At 38.8% G+C, this 16,459-nt stretch overlaps 1 protein-coding gene across 1 annotated transcript in view; it reads right to left on the reverse strand.

Moving 5' to 3' along the window:
* IFT80 (intraflagellar transport 80) overlaps nucleotides 1-16,459 on the reverse strand; it is a 674,979-nt gene that overhangs the window by 125,531 nt on the left and 532,989 nt on the right. Inside the window, exons 13-14 of the mRNA XM_053711799.1 lie at nucleotides 4,130-4,277; nucleotides 2,953-3,124 (exon numbers count right to left, since the gene is read on the reverse strand). Coding sequence (XP_053567774.1) covers nucleotides 2,953-3,124; nucleotides 4,130-4,277 — 320 coding nt within the window. The remainder of the gene's footprint in view (nucleotides 1-2,952; nucleotides 3,125-4,129; nucleotides 4,278-16,459) is intronic.

The raw sequence follows: 16,459 nt of genomic DNA on the forward strand, positions 1-16,459 counted from the left end.
AGACAATGATGACGCCCACATTTTTTTGGCGGCAAAAAAGCCGCCCACATTATTGGCGCCAAAATGCTTTTGGCGCCAAGAATGACGCCACATCCGGTGACGCCGACATTTTTGGCGCAAAACGTCAAAAAAATTACGCAAACACGAACAACTTCCGGCGACAAGTATGACGCCGGAAATGACAAAGAAATTTTTTGCGCCAAAAAAGTCTGCGCCAAGAATGACGCAATAAAATGAAGCATTTTCAGCCCCCGCGAGCCTAACAGCCCACAGGGAAAAAAGTCAATTTTTAAGGTAAGAAAAATGTTTTATTCATATGCATTATCCCAAATAATGAAACTGACTGTCTGAAATAAGGAATATTGATCATCCTGAATCAAGGCAAATAAATGTTTAAACACATATATTTAGAACTTTATATAAAAGTGCCCAACCATAGCTTAGAGTGTCACACAGAAAATAAGGCTTACTTACCCCAGGACACTCATCTACATGTAGTAGAAAGCCAAACCAGTACTGAAACGAGAATCAGTAGAGGTAATGGTATATAAGAGTATATCGTCGATCTGAAAAGGGAGGTAAGAGATGAATCTCTACGACCGATAACAGAGAACCTATGAAATAGATCCCGTAGAAGGAGGCCATTGAATTCAAATAGGCAATACTCTCTTCACATCCCTCTGACATTCACTGCACACTGAGAGGAAAACCGGGCTCCAGCCTGCTGCGAAGCGCATATCAACGTAGAATCTAGCACAAACTTACTTCACCACCTCCACGGGAGGCAAAGTTTGTAAAACTGATTTGTGGGTGTGGTGAGGGGTGTATTTATAGGCATTTTGAGGTTTGGGAAACTTTGCCCCTCCTGGTAGGAATGTATATCCCATACGTCACTAGCTCATGGACTCTTGCTAATTACATGAAAGAAAGCAGATAGTGCATCAGAAATGGTAGAAGACATGAGAGATGCAATATCTTTTAAAGTAACTCCAGTGGTAGTTACAGAGGAGACGCAGGGCACTGCTTGTGAGGGTGGTAACACTTGGAGCGCTTGAGGAGAAAGTTGCGGCATACAATGTTCATCATTAGAATCCTGAACAACATCCCCCTTAGAAGAAGTTGGCTCAGAATTTTTTTTATCTTTTAAACATATCATGGGAGATAATGCTTAATAAATAAAGTGCCCCCTTACTATGAGGCTCCTTTGTACTATAAAAAGGTAGAAGTGTGTGCCCCTCTTGTTCTGAGCTCTGTCTTGTGACCCCAGAAAAATAAAAAGCACGTACCTCATAATACTGCCTGACAGCAAGGCGGTGACAGGTTTGAGAGGTTCTCCTCCTCACATCGACCTGTAGAAAAAGCAGAAACTGAGTCATATCCCTCAGACTATAGAAAAGTAGGGCAGTATTAAATATGGGAGGCGCAGTGAGAATTATGTCCCATGAATTCCCATTACTCTAAAGCCACCAAAGCTCTACTGAAGAGACTGATATGGACTACGGCTACACCCAAGAACAAAGCAGCACAATCTTGCACTACTTTAAAAATAACAAACTCTTGATTGAAGAATCTATTCCAACACCTCACTTTGCTACTTCCTAACACTAACGCAGGCAAAGAGAATGACTGGGTTGGGAGTGAAGGGAGGTGATATTTAGCTGCTCTATGCCGCCTCCTGCTGACCAGGAGGTGAATATCCCATTAGTAATTGATATGATCCGTGGACTCATCGTGTCATAAAAAAGTAACAACATTGCTTTCAGTAGCACTCTCCACACGTTGCGTCATAGCATCTCTGCTCCTCACTGTAGATTGCGCAGTAGGGAATTCTGTATCTTGCTTTTCACTGTCAGGGATAGTTGGTAAGCACTGGGGCCCCAAAGCGCCACCACCCCCTCCTTCTGCTCCGGCATGCTTAAATTGTGTAGTTTGCCGGGGAATGTGGATGTTACTATACTTAACCGGAGCTTGGTCATGTGGTGAGCACATCGCTAGTTCTGTAAAAAACACTTGAGTACTATCTCCTCCTTATTTTTCCCGGCTTTCTCTCCGGCCATAGTATGCTGCTTACCCCTTTGCAGTGCAAGTAGACTATGTCATCCAGTGGACCACAAATGCGACAGCCTTGCGTAGTGCTTATCTAGCAGGCGGGTGATGGCTCCAAGTATCAAGTTAGTGCTGGATCTGTTCTGTCCAAGTGTAAATGTAATAAAGATGTGGCTTAAGCCCCTCTCATACGTTTCTTGTGTGCATCTCTAATAGTATCACCCCATTTAGAGATTTTTGAAGCAGTGTTAAAGCCCTGGCTGCACAAATGGTCAGCCTTGCAGGTAATGGATATCACTTCGTGGTTCAGCTAAAGAGCATGGGCGGTCGGCAATCTTGATGTGGATCTGTACTTCAATTCTCTTCCGGCTATTGCAAAGCATAAATATACTTTATTTTTTAAGAATATCGGGAAATAAAGTCTTTTAAAGACCATTAAAGTTAGGAGCTAAACTTAGATAAACTTAGATGCGTCCTACCGCTTCAGATATAGGCTCCGCCCCCCTAGTGTTTTGAGTTTTATAATTATTATTATAATCACCTGCTAACATTTTATCCAAGCAAAAATAATAATTGTAATAACATTTTGAAACAGAAAACATATTTGAGTATCATACACCTTTAAGTAAATCCAAGCAATAAAAGCCAAAAACAGTAGATCTTCAAAGAGCAAAATGTCACAGCATAAGCTATGACTACGGAGGAAATTTTGAGGCAACATCTTTCTTGTATATCACTAATGCGATATTTTATAGTCAGCCTTTTAAAGATGTGTGTGATTTAGCATATGGATAACGTCCCTTTAAATGTGGGATGAGGCAAATTAAAGCAGCTCACAAGAAAATGCACAACTATAAATAATGGATCAGATCAATAAACTATCATGATAGAGTATACAACACTTACCTTAACAAAATGACAAAGTTTCACTGCATCTTCCCATTTAGATGAACTGATGTGTTCATAAAGAATTGCAGGATAAGGTGAGATATTAGTGTGTACAAGTGAGCCATCACTTCTCCTGATTGTCACTCTGTTTCCAACAAAACTCACAATCTGAGGAGTTTTGCTAAATTCACTGAAAAATAGATATTGAATATGAATGACTATTCTCTCAAAATGAAATATTTTTTTACACAATTCCTATTCCTGGGAAAAGCAACATTAATTAGTAAACACATATGAATCATATTTTTATCCATTTAACCTTTTTTTTTATAGACCATCAGTACATCAGACCCACAATGGTGTGTTGCACCATCTCTGTCCTGTGTGTGTTTAGAAAAAAAACAAACTAAGCCAACATAAGCAAAATAGAAATGTAATCAATATACAAAATACAATGTAATCTATGTAGTATTACTGGTTAGGTATCAAATTTCAATATTTGACTAATCACAATTTATTTTTTCTTATTACTTTTATTTATTATTTGTTTATTTTTTTGTGTTCCCCATCGCTTATTTTCTGGTTGTTTTTTTTTTTGCCTTTTTATAGAATCTAAATAAGCAGAATAAAAACTAAGCATAGTGATCACAAAAAACAAACAATGAAAAAGTCCCCTACATATTTTAATATATGTAGAAATCTATTTTTTAAATGATAAATTATGCAATAAGGTTTTGCAGACAGCAATTATTGTAAAAGGCAAAGATAAGTACAGTATTCACTTAAAGGGACATCAAACCCAAAATTTGTCTTTCTTGCTTCTGTTAGATTATACAATTTAAAGAACTTTCCAATTTACTTCTATTATCTAATTTGCTTCATTCTCTTGATATCCTTTGTTGAAAATCATATCTAGATAGGCTCTGGAGCTTGAAACTAGCTGCTGATTGGTGGGTGAACTTGTATACCCATTTTCATTGGCTTACAAATGTGTGCAGCTTGCTCACAGGAATTCATTGCTATTTCTTCAATAAAAGATACCAAGAGAATGAAGTAAAATTGATAACTGAAGTAAATTGGAAAGTTGTTTAAAAAGGTATAATCTATCTGAATCAAGAAAGAAAAAATTGGGTTTCATATCCCTTTAAGTTAAATCAATTGTAGTCAAACAGAACAAAAAAATAAATGAACTTACCTTCCATCCTTTTCATACATTGTTTTTGACAGCAGTTCTTTGTCTATGTAAGCCACATTTGGATAATACCAAACTGAGAAACGGTTATCGTGAATTCCACAAAGCATATTATATACATTATTCCATGCTAAAGTATGTAACATCGTACCTATAATGGAAATTAGTATAATTAGTCATCAAACATTAATGTACAATAATATTTCATAACATTAAGTGACATGAAACCCTAAATAAGGGCTGTTTGGCTTCAACATACCATTACGGACAACTTAAATGTCTGCAGAACTCGCTTATGTGCTTCATGTTTTTTGTGGTGTACTCAAATAGAAAGTAATTCTAAAGATACTGAAAACTAATTTATAATGTAGTATTTAAGTGTCTGCTCACCCAGTGTTAACGCCCTTAAAGGGACATTAAACTTTTAAGAGCCTTTTCAACTTACTTTGATAAAATTTAGTTTGCTTCTTGGTAGCCTTGGAATATGGAAAAGTGTATCTAAGTAGGCTCAGGAGCAACAATGCACTACTGGGAGCAAGCTGGTGAAATGTGGTTACACACATCTGTCTCTTGTCATTGTCTCACTATTTGTATTTAGCTAGCTCTTGAGCTGACTTTAAATATATGGTTAACCGCTTTGCAGGAGATTCCTATATAGTTATATGCAAGCAACAGTGTAATAATAAAATGCTCTAACACATTAAAGCATTTTATTTTCACACTTCTATGTCCCTTAACCCTGAGTCCCTTCCGCATTCAAGGTCCTCAAAATTGTGGACCATTAAGCAAATGTGTGAATATATTGATTATTATCATACATGCAAGCCTTTGAAATAGGATGTAAAGATCATATTAAGGGCAGAAGGCTAATGTCCTTCACTTCCTTAGCAACTCCTTTATCACCATGAATGTAGATCCTAAAATACTGAAGATCATTCCAAGGTTTAATTAAAAAAACAAAAACCGCTCACATAAATATCAGGGAAAGCTCCTGGATGTTGTTGACCCTAAAAGCTCTCTCAGTCTGTTCACCCTTAAGGGATAGTTTAAAAAAAAAAATATTTTAAGAAATGCTATCTCCTCATTGGCTGTTGAGAGGAGGTATTTCCTCAAATGAACAGACCCAAAACATTCTGAACCTGCATTACCCAAACTAGGTCCAGGGGCTGATGGAGTCCTCCTTCAAATAAAAAAAATAATAAATAAATACATTCATATGTAAACAAGGGTTGCTATCCAAGCCACAACCTATTCTCCAAGGGTTCCCATTTTAAATCCATCTTTCTTCCTATCCAGAACCAGAGCTTGACAACTCAGTGGAACCAAGTCAGGGTCCTACGAGGTAAATTTCAATCCCCTAATGCACATTCTCATCATACGCAAAGTAAGAGCCATCCCTCTTTTCAGAAAAAGACCAACACCAGAACAAAGGAGGCTTGAGCCTGCTACTCTTTAGCTTGAGATCATGAGTAATTTGCGGCAGTACGTCATCAAAGTAAGGTTAGTTTAGTAATAGAATAAACTTCCATTATAGGTGGTTAAGAAGAACAATGTTGGGGGACTTCAAGAATGTCTGGGATAACCTTAAGGTTATCCTACAAATTAATCTAGCTTATAATTTAGGGGAAATTCTGAGCAGATTTGTAGGGTGTTTGGTTTTTTTTGTCTGCTGCAAAAACCATTTCTTCTTACTAAGTTACAGCAAATTATTCTTCTTTAGACTACTTAGCTGGTATTGTCAACATAAAGAAATACATTTTGAAACCTACAAAAACAAACAGAAAAACAAAAAACAAGCCTTACGGATGCTTACCTGATAAATTTCTTTCATGATGGTTAGGATCCACAAGACATCACATGTAGGAATTACACTGCAGTCCACTAGGAGGAGGCAAGAACACCTCAACATAGATGGGCTTAATCCCGCCAATTCACCATGAATCCTCAGTCATACATATGGCCAAGTAGGAAACAGAAAATCAGGAAAGTTAAAGCAGGGCAAATGAAGGACAAAAAAGTACACCCAGCAACTGTTTAAAAGAAAGGGTGGGGCTTGTGGACTCTCACTATCATGAAAGAAAGAAATTTATCAAGTAAACATAAGTTTTTTTTTCCCTCAGATGGTGAGAGTCCACAAGACATTGTATGTGGGAATCTATACTCAAGCAGTAAAGTCAATGGAACTACCATGAAAAATGGTGTGAAAATCAGTTAAAGGGATATGAAACCCAATTTTTTCTTTCATGATTCAGATAAAGCAGGGGTTGGCAACCATGGCACCCCATGTGTTTCGGAACTGCATTTCCCATGATACTCAGCCAGCCTAAAGTGTGTCTGAGCATCATAGGAAACGTAGTTCTAAAACATCTGGGGCGCAAAGGTTGATGACCCTTGAGATAGAGCATGCCATTTTAAGAAAATTTCTCATTTACTCCTATTATCATTTTTTCTTCGGTCTTATGCTATCTTTATTTGAAAAGCAGGAATGTAAGCTTAGGAGCAGGCTCATTTTTGGTTCAGAACATGGGTGACTAAATGTGGTGACTAAATGTAGGCATACACATTAAAGTGATACTACTTTGAAAAAGTAGCTGCCTTGCTAATCTGTTCTGTAGAAGTCAATACCCAAGCTAGAGGACACAGATGATAAGGGAGGGACAAGACAGGTAACCTAAACAGAAGGCACCACTGCTTGAAGAACCTTTCTCACAAAAGAAGCCGAAGCAAAAGTATCAAATTTTTCAATATTGAAAAAGTGTGTAAGGATGACCAAGTAGCAGCCCTGCAAATCTGTTCCATAGAAGCTCTATTATTAAAAGCCCAAGAAGAAAAAAAAGCCCTGGTAGAAAGAGCCGTTATTCTCTCAAGAGGCTGCCATCCAGCAGTTTCATAAGCCAAGCGAAAAATACTCCTCAACAAAAAAGAAAGAGAAGAAGCCGTAGCTTTCTGACCCTTTCTCTTTCCAGAATAAAAAACAAATAAGGAAGAAGACTGACAAAAATCCTTAGTTGCTTGTAAATAAAACTTTAAAGCACGTACCACATCTAGGTTGTGCAACAAACATTCCTTATAAGGAGGAGGATCAGGACACAAGGAAGGAACAACAATCTCGATTAATATTCCCATCCGAAACCAACTTAGGAAGAAAAACTAAGGTAGTACGCAGAACTACATAATCAGAATGAAAAATAAGGAAAAGAGACTCATACTGCAAACCTGAAAGCTCTGAAACTCTTTGAGCAGAAGAAATAGCAACCAAAAACAAAACTTTCCAGGATAAATATTTAATATCCAAAGAATGCATAGGTTCAAAAGGAGCATATTGAAGAACTCTAAGAACCAAATTGAGACTCCACGGAGGAGTAGCAAATTTAAACCTAGGCCTGACTCTAACCAGAACCTGGCAAAAAGACTTAACATCTGGCATATCTGCCAGACGTTTATGCAACAAAATAGATAAAGCAGAAATATGACCCCTCAAGGTACTAGCAGATAAACCCTTCTCCAAACCCTATTGGAGAAAAGACAAAATCCTAGGAAATTTTAACTCTATTCCAAGAAAAACCTCTGGAATCACACCAATACAAATATATACGCCAAATCTTATAATAAATCTTTCTAGACACAGGCTTATGAGTCTGAATCATAGCTTCAATAACTGATTCAGAAAAACCACGCTTGGATAATATCAAGCGTTCAATCTCCAAGCAGCTTCAGAGAAACGAGATTTGGATGAAGGAAGGGCCCCTGAAGTAGAAGGCCCTTCCGTAACGGAAGACTCCAAGGTGGAAGAGATGACATCTCCACCAGATCCGCATACCAGATTCTGCGAGGCCACGCCGGAACAATGAGAATCACCAATGCCCTCTCCTGTCTGATTCGAGCAATGACCCGTGGAAGGAGAGTGGAGGAAAAACATACGCTAGACTGAAGTTCCAAGGAACGGCCAGAGCATCTAACAGTACAGCCTGAGGATTTCGAGACCGCGACCCATACCTTAGAAGCTTGGCATTCTGACGAGATGGCATGAGATCCAGCTCCGGCTGCCCCCACTTGAGAATCAAGTTAGAAAATACCTCCGGATGGAGTACTCACTCCCCTGGATGAAAAGTCTGTCGGCTTAGAAAATCCTCTTCCCAATTGTACACACCTGGAATGTGGATCGCAGACAGATATCAATTGTGTGACTCTGCCCACTGAATAATCCTGGCTACCTTTGTCATGGCCAACGAACTCCGAGTCCCCCCCTGATGATTGATGTAAGCCACGGACATTATGTTGTCCGACTGAAATCTGATAAACTGGACTGAAGCTAACTGAGGCCAGGCCAGAAGAGCATTGAAGATTGCCCTCAGCTCTAGAATATTTATAGGAAAAACTGACTCCTCCCGAGTCCAAAGACCCTGAGCCTTTAATGAACCCCAGACAGCTTCCCATCCCAAGACTGGCATCTATGGTCACAATCACCCAGGTAGGTCTGAGGAAGCAGGTTCCCAGCGAAGATCCTGGGACAACCACCACAGAAGAGAGTTTCTTATCTCCTGATCAAAAACAATACGTGAAGACAGATACGCATAATCCTATTTGCATTGTCTGAGCATGCACAACTGCAGAGACCTGAGATAGAACCAAGCAAACGGAATGATGTATATAACTGACACCATCAGATCAATAACCTCCATAAACTGAGCTACTGATGGCCAGGAAAAGGCCTGAAGAATAAGACAAGGATTGAAGAACTTTGATTTTCAGGCCTCTGACAGAAAAAACTTCATTTATAGGGAATCTATTATTGTTCAGAAAAATACCACTCCTGTAGCCGGAATCAAGGAACTTTTCCCTAAATTCACCAACCAACCGTGGGAGAGCAGAAAAGACAACAATATCTCCATGAGGGAGCTTGCTTGTTGAAGAGATGGCACCTGAACCAGAAAAATCATCCAGATAAGGCGCCACTGCAACACACTGTAACCAAAGAACCGCCAAAAATGCTCCCAGAACCTTCGAAAAAATCCTGGCAGCCATAGCAAGACCAAATGGAAAGGCCACAAACTGAAAATGTTTGTCTAGAAATGCAAATCTTAAAAACTTGTGATAATCCTTGTGGATAGGAAAATGCAGATACGCATCCTATAAATCCACTGTGGTCATGAACTGACCCTCCTGAACTAAAGGAAGAATGGAACGAACAGTCTCCATCTTGAAAGACGAAACACTGAGAAACTTGTTCACACTCTTGAAATCTAGAATAGGACGAAATGTTCCCTCTCTTTTGGGAACTACGAATATATTGGAATAAAAACCCAGACCCTGCTCCTGAAAAGGAACAGGAACTATTACTTCCATATTGGAAAGATCCTGGACACAACACAAGAACGCCCATCTCTTTATCTGTTTTACAGATAACCTGGAGAGAAGAAACCTGCCCCTGGGATAAGTCCTGAACTCTAGCTTGTAACCCTGGGATACGATGTTCACCACCCAGGTATCCGGAACATCACAAACCCAAGCCTGAGTAAAAACATAATTTATGTAAGAACTTACCTGATAAATTCATTTCTTTCATATTAGCAAGAGTCCATGAGCTAGTGACGTATGGGATATACATTCCTACCAGGAGGGGCAAAGTTTCCCAAACCTTAAAATGCCTATAAATACACCCCTCACCACACCCACAATTCAGTTTAACGAATAGCCAAGAAGTGGGGTGATAAGAAAAAAGTGCGAAAGCATATAAAATAAGGAATTGGAATAATTGTGCTTTATACAAAAAAATCAAAACCACCACAAAAAAGGGCGGGCCTCATGGACTCTTGCTAATATGAAAGAAATGAATTTATCAGGTAAGTTCTTACATAAATTATGTTTTCTTTCATGTAATTAGCAAGAGTCCATGAGCTAGTGACGTATGGGATAATGATTACCCAAGATGTGGATCTTTCCACACAAGAGTCACTAGAGAGGGAGGGATAAAATAAAGACAGCCAATTCCTGCTGAAAATAATCCACACCCAGAATAAAATTTTTAATGAAAAAACATAAGCAGAAGATTCAAACTGAAACCACTGCCTGAAGTATGTTTCTACCAAAAACTGCTGCAGAAGAAGAAAACACATCAAAATGGTAGAATTTAGTAAAAGTATGCAAAGAGGACCAAGTTGCTGTTTTGCAAATCTGATCAACCGAAGCTTCATTCTTAAACGCCCAGGAAGTAGAAACTAACCTAGTAGAATGAGCTGTAATCCTTTGAGGCGGAGTGTTACCCGACTCAACATAGGCATGATGAAATAAAGATTTCAACCAAGATGCCAAAGAAATGGCAGAAGTTTTCTGGTCTTTTCTAGAACCGGAAAAGATGACAAATAGACTAGAAGTCTTTCGGAAAGACTTAATAGCTTCAACATAATATTACAAAGCTCTAACAGCATCCAAAGAATGCAATGATTTCTCCTTAGAATTCATAGGATTAGGACATAATGAAGGAACCACAATTTCTCTACTAATGTTGTTAGAATTCACAACCTTAGGTAAAAAATTGAAAAGAAGTTCGCAGCACCGCCTTATCCTGATGCAAAATCAGAAAAGGAGACTCACAAAAAAGAGTAGATAATTCAGAGACTCTTCTGGCAGAAGAGATGGCCAAAAGAAACAAAACTTTCCAAGAAAGTAATATAATGACCAAAGAATGCATAGGTTCAAAAGGAGGAGCTTGAAGAGCCCCCAGAACCAAATTCAAACTCCAAGGAGGAGAAATTGACTTAATGACAGGTTTTATACGAACCAAAGCTTGTACAAAACAATGAATATCAGGAAGATTAGCAATCCTTCTGTGAAAAAGAACAGAAAGAGCAGAGATTTGTCTTTCAAGAAACTTGCGGACAAACCTTTATCTAAACCATCCTGAAGAAATATAAGTCTTCCAGACTCTATAATATATCTCTCTAGATACAGATTTACGAGCCTGTCACATAGTATCAATCACAGAGTCAGAGAAACCTCTTTGACCAAGAATCAAGCGTTCAAACTCCACACCTTAAAATTAAGGTTTTGAGATCCTGATGGAAAAAAGAACCTTGAGACAGAAAGACTGGTCTTAACGGAAGAGTCCACAGCTGGCAAGAGGCCATCCGGACAAGATCCGCATACCAAAACCTGTGAGGCCATGCTGGAGCTACCAGCAGGACAAACGAGCATTCCTTAGAATATTGGAGAATACCCTTGGAAGAAGAACTAGAGGCGGAAAGATATAGGCAGGATGACACTTGTAAGGAAGAGATAATGCATCCACTGCCTCCGCCCGAGGATCCCTGGATCCGGACAGATACCAGGGAAGTTTCTTGTTTAGATGAGAAGCCATCAGATCTATTTCTGGGAGTTCCCACATTTGAACAATCTGAGGAAATACCTCTGGGTGAAGACCATTCGCCCAGGTGCAACGTTTGGCGACTGAGATAATCCGCTTTCCAATTGTCCATACCTGGGATATGAACCGCAGAGATTAGACAGGAGCTGGATTCCGCCCAAACCAAAATTCGAGATACTTCTTTCATAGCCAGAGGACTGTGAGTCCCTCCTTGATGATTGATGTATGCCACAGTTGTGACATTGTCTATCTGAAAACAAATGAACAACTCTCTCTTCAGAAGAGGCCAAGACTGAAGAGCTCTGAAATTGCACGGAGTTCCAAAATATTGCTCGGAAATCTCACCTACTGAGATTCCCAAACCCCTTGTGCCGTCAGATACCCCCACACAGCTCCCCAACCTGTAAGACTTGCATCTGTTGAGATTATAGTCCAGGTCGGAAGAACAAAGAAGCCCCCTGAACTAAACGATGGTGATCTGTCCACCATGTCAGAGAGTGTCGTATAATCGGTTTAAAGATATTAAGTGAGATATCTTTGAGTAATCCCTGCACCATTGGTTCAGCATACAGAGCTGAAGAGGTCGCATGTGAAAACGAGCAAAGGAGATCGCATCTGATGCGGCAGTCCTAAGACCTAAAATTTCCATGCATAAGGCTACCAAAGGGAATGATTGTGACTGAAGGTTTTGACAAGCTGAAATCAATGTTAAACTTCTCTTGTCTGACAAGGACAGAGTCATAGACACTGAATCTATTCTAGAAACCTAAAAAGGTTACCCTTCTCTGAGGAATCAATGAACTGATTGGTAAATTGATCCTCCAACCATGAACTTGAAGAAACAACACAAGTCGATTCGTATGAGATTCTTCGAAAATGAGAAGACTGAGCAAGTACCCAGATATCGTCCAATAAGGAAATACCAAAACCCTGTTCTCTGATTACAGAAAGAAGGGCACCGAGAACCTTTGAAAAAAATTCTTGGAACTGAGGCTAGAGCCACAAAACTGGTAATGCTTGTCTAAAAAGAGAATCTCAGACACTAAAAGTGATCTGGATGAATCGGAATATGCAGATACACATCCTGTAAATCTATTGTAGACATATAATGCCCTTGCTAAACAAAAGGCAGGACAGTCCTACAGAAACTGAATGTTGGAATCCTTACATAACGATTCAATATTGATAGATCCGGAACTGGTCTGAAGGAATTGACCTTCTTTGGTACAATGAAGAGATAAAATAAAACCCCAGCCCCTGTTCCAGAACTGGAACTGGCATAATTACTCCAGCCAACTCTAGATCTGAAACACATTTCAGAAATGCTGAGCCTTTGCTGTGTTAACTGGGACACGGGAAAGAAAAAATCTCTTAGCAGGAGGCCTTAACTGAAGCCAATGCTGTACCTTTCTGAAACAATGTTCTAAAACCAGAAATTGAGAACGGAATTGATCAAAATTTCTTTGAAGAAAACGTAATCTGCCCCATACCAGCTGAGCTGGAATAAGGTCCGCACCTTCATGGGTACTTAGGAGCTGGCTATAGGTTTTCTATAAGGCTTGGATATATTCCAAACTGGAAATAGTTTCCAAACTGATACCGCTCCTGAGGATGAAGGATCAGGCTTTTGTTCCTTATTGTGAGGAAAGGAACGAAAAAATGATTATTAGACCTAAATTTACCTTAGATTTTTTTATCCTTTGGTAAAAAAGTTCCCTTCCTTCCAGAAACAGTTGAAATAATAATTTATTACCCTGGAAAGAAAAGGAAAGCAAAGTTGACTTAGAAGACATATCAGCATTCCAAGATTAATCCATAAAGCTTTTCTAGCTAAAATAGCTAGAGACATATACCTGACATCAACTCTAATGATATCAAAAGATGGTATCACCAATAAAATTATTAGCATGTTATAGAATAATAATAATGCTATAAAATTATGATCTGTTACTTGTTGCGCTAAAGCTTCTAACCAAAAAGTTGAAGCTGCAGCAACATCCGCTAAAAATATAGCAGGTCTAAGAAGATTACCTGAACATAAGTAAGCTTTTCTTAGAAAGGATTCAATTTTCCTATCTAAAGGATCCTTAAAATGAATTACTATCTACCGTAGGAATAGTAGCACATTTAGCAGGAGTAGAGACAGCCCCATAACCTTAGGGATTTTGTCCCAAAAAAACTCTAATCTGTCAGATGGCACAGGATATAATTGCTTAAACGTTTAGAAGGAGTAAAAGAATTACCCAAATTATTCCATTCCCTGGAAATTACTTCAGAAATAGCATCAGGGAGATTAAACACTTCTGGAATAACTACAGGAGATTTAAAAACCTTATTTAAACGTTTAGATTTAGTATCAAGAGGACCAGAATCCTCTATTTCTAATGCAATTAATACTTCTTTAAATAAAGAACGAATAAATTCCATCTTGAACAAATACAAAGATTTATCAGCATCAACCTCTGAGACAGAAACCTCTGAACCAGAAGAACCATTATCAGTATCAGAATGATGATGTTCATTTAAAAATTCATCTGAAAAAAGAGAAGTTTTAAAAGACTTTTATGTAAACTAGAAGGAGAAATAACAGACATAGCCTTCTTAATGGATTTAAAAAATAAAATCTCTTATGTTATCAGGAACACTCTGAAAATTAGATGTTGACGGAACAGCAACAGGTAATGTAACAGTACTAAAGGAAATTTTATCTGCATTAATAAGTTTGTCATGACATGCAATACAAACAACAGCTGGAGAAACAGATACCAAAAATTATAGCAGATACACTTAGCTTGGTAGCTCCAGCACTAGACAGCGATTTTCCTGTAGTATCTTCTGACTCAGATGCAACGTGAGACATCTTGCAATATGTAAGAGAAAAAACAACATATAAAGCAAAATTGATCAAATTCCTTAAATGACAGTTTCAGGAATGGGAAAAAATGCCAAAAAACAAGCTTCTAGCAACCAGAAGCAATGAAAAAATAAGACTTAAATAATGTGGAGACAAAAGCGACGCCCTTATTTTTTAGCGCCAAATAAGACGCCCACATTATTTGGCGCCTAAATGCTTTTGGCGCCAAAAATGACGCCACATCCGGAACGCCGACATTTTTGGCGCAAAATAACGTCAAAAAATGACGCAACTTCCGGCGACACGTATGACGCCGGAAACGGAAAAGAATTTTTGCGCCAAAAAAGTCCGCGCCAAGAATGACGCAATAAAATGAAGCATTTTCAGCCCCCGCGAGCCTAACAGCCCACAGGAAAAAAAGAGTCAAATTTTTGAAGGTAAGAAAAAATGATTAATTCAAATGCATTATCCCAAATATGAAACTGACTGTCTGAAAAATAAGGAAAGTTGAACATTCTGAGTCAAGGCAAATAAATGTTTGAATACATATATTTAGAACTTTATAAACAAAGTGCCCAACCATAGCTTAGAGTGTCACAGAAAATAAGATTTACTTACCCCAGGACACTCATCTACATGTTTGTAGAAAGCCAAACCAGTACTGAAACGAGAATCAGCAGAGGTAATGGTATATATAAGAGTATATCGTCGATCTGAAAAGGGAGGTAAGAGATGAATCTCTACGACCGATAACAGAGAACCTATGAAATAGACCCCGTAGAAGGAGATCACTGCATTCAAATAGGCAATACTCTCCTCACATCCCTCTGACATTCACTGCACGCTGAGAGGAAAACCGGGCTCCAACTTGCTGCGGAGCGCATATCAACGTAGAATCTAGCACAAACTTACTTCACCACCTCCATCGGAGGCAAAGTTTGTAAAACTGAATTGTGGGTGTGGTGAGGGGTGTATTTATAGGCATTTTAAGGTTTGGGAAACTTTGCCCCTCCTGGTAGGAATGTATATCCCATACGTCACTAGCTCATGGACTCTTGCTAATTACATGAAAGAAAAGGAAAATCTGCCCCCCACAAGATCCGTTCCCAGATTGGGGGCAGACCCTTCATGCTGCCTTTGAGTCAGTAACAGGTTTTATAAATTGCTTCCCATTATGACTTAGAATGCTCCTGCTTGGAAGAGGAAGGGGAAGGTTTAGCTGAGAAGTTCCAAAAGGAACGAAAATTATTTTGACGCTTTTGTATATGTCTTTTATCCTGAGGAAGAAAATGACCCTTACCTCCAGTAAAATAAGAAATAATCTCAGCCAGACCTGGTCCAAACAATGTCTTACCCTTGTAAGGAAAAGACAAAAGCTTAGTTTATACAAAGGAAAAAAGAAGCCTAAAAAATGTTACTATCCCTTTATAAAACATTTATAGCAACAAACAAACTTTATAAAAGTAAAGTAAAGTAAAATAAACATGGGCACCTCTACACCTCAGCCAGATTGCTGAAGTGCCTACCTCAACCTGCTGATCAAAAGGAGAAAAATAGGAACTGAAACCACTCTGCAGCAAAGAAACAACCACTTGTACACAGCCCAGAGCTGCACTAAAATAAAACAAATTTGAAAAAGTGCGCCAAAACTACCTCCTCAGCAGGGTCCGCCCACCAAAACATCACAACACACAAGGACACTCATAACATTACCCAGGGAAAAAAATGTTGCAAAAAAACATTAAAATTAAAATCAGTCAGTACCATCTCAATGCCCTGTAATATAACCCCTCATCAGAAAAACTGAATTAACCGTTTAAGTGCCAATATAAGAATATAATATAATATAGCACTTACCATTAAAGTAACTGCCCTGCAGCAGACAGCTCACAAAGTTTAAGAGGCACCCTCCTCCTATGGACCTGTGAAAAATGAAAAGAAAATTTATGCTTACCTCTGCTGTGGTGCTCTTTGCCTCCTCCTGCTGACCAGGAGGTGAAATCCCACAAGTAAGGATGATGATCCGTGGACTCATTGTGTCTTTAAAAAGAAAAGACTGTGCAAACTGAAACAGGCTTCCTGACAAGGGCAGCAATAAATCAATTGGGAGGCACAG

This window comes from Bombina bombina, chromosome 4, assembly GCF_027579735.1.
Source record: "Bombina bombina isolate aBomBom1 chromosome 4, aBomBom1.pri, whole genome shotgun sequence".
Taxonomy (NCBI): Eukaryota; Metazoa; Chordata; class Amphibia; order Anura; family Bombinatoridae; genus Bombina; species Bombina bombina.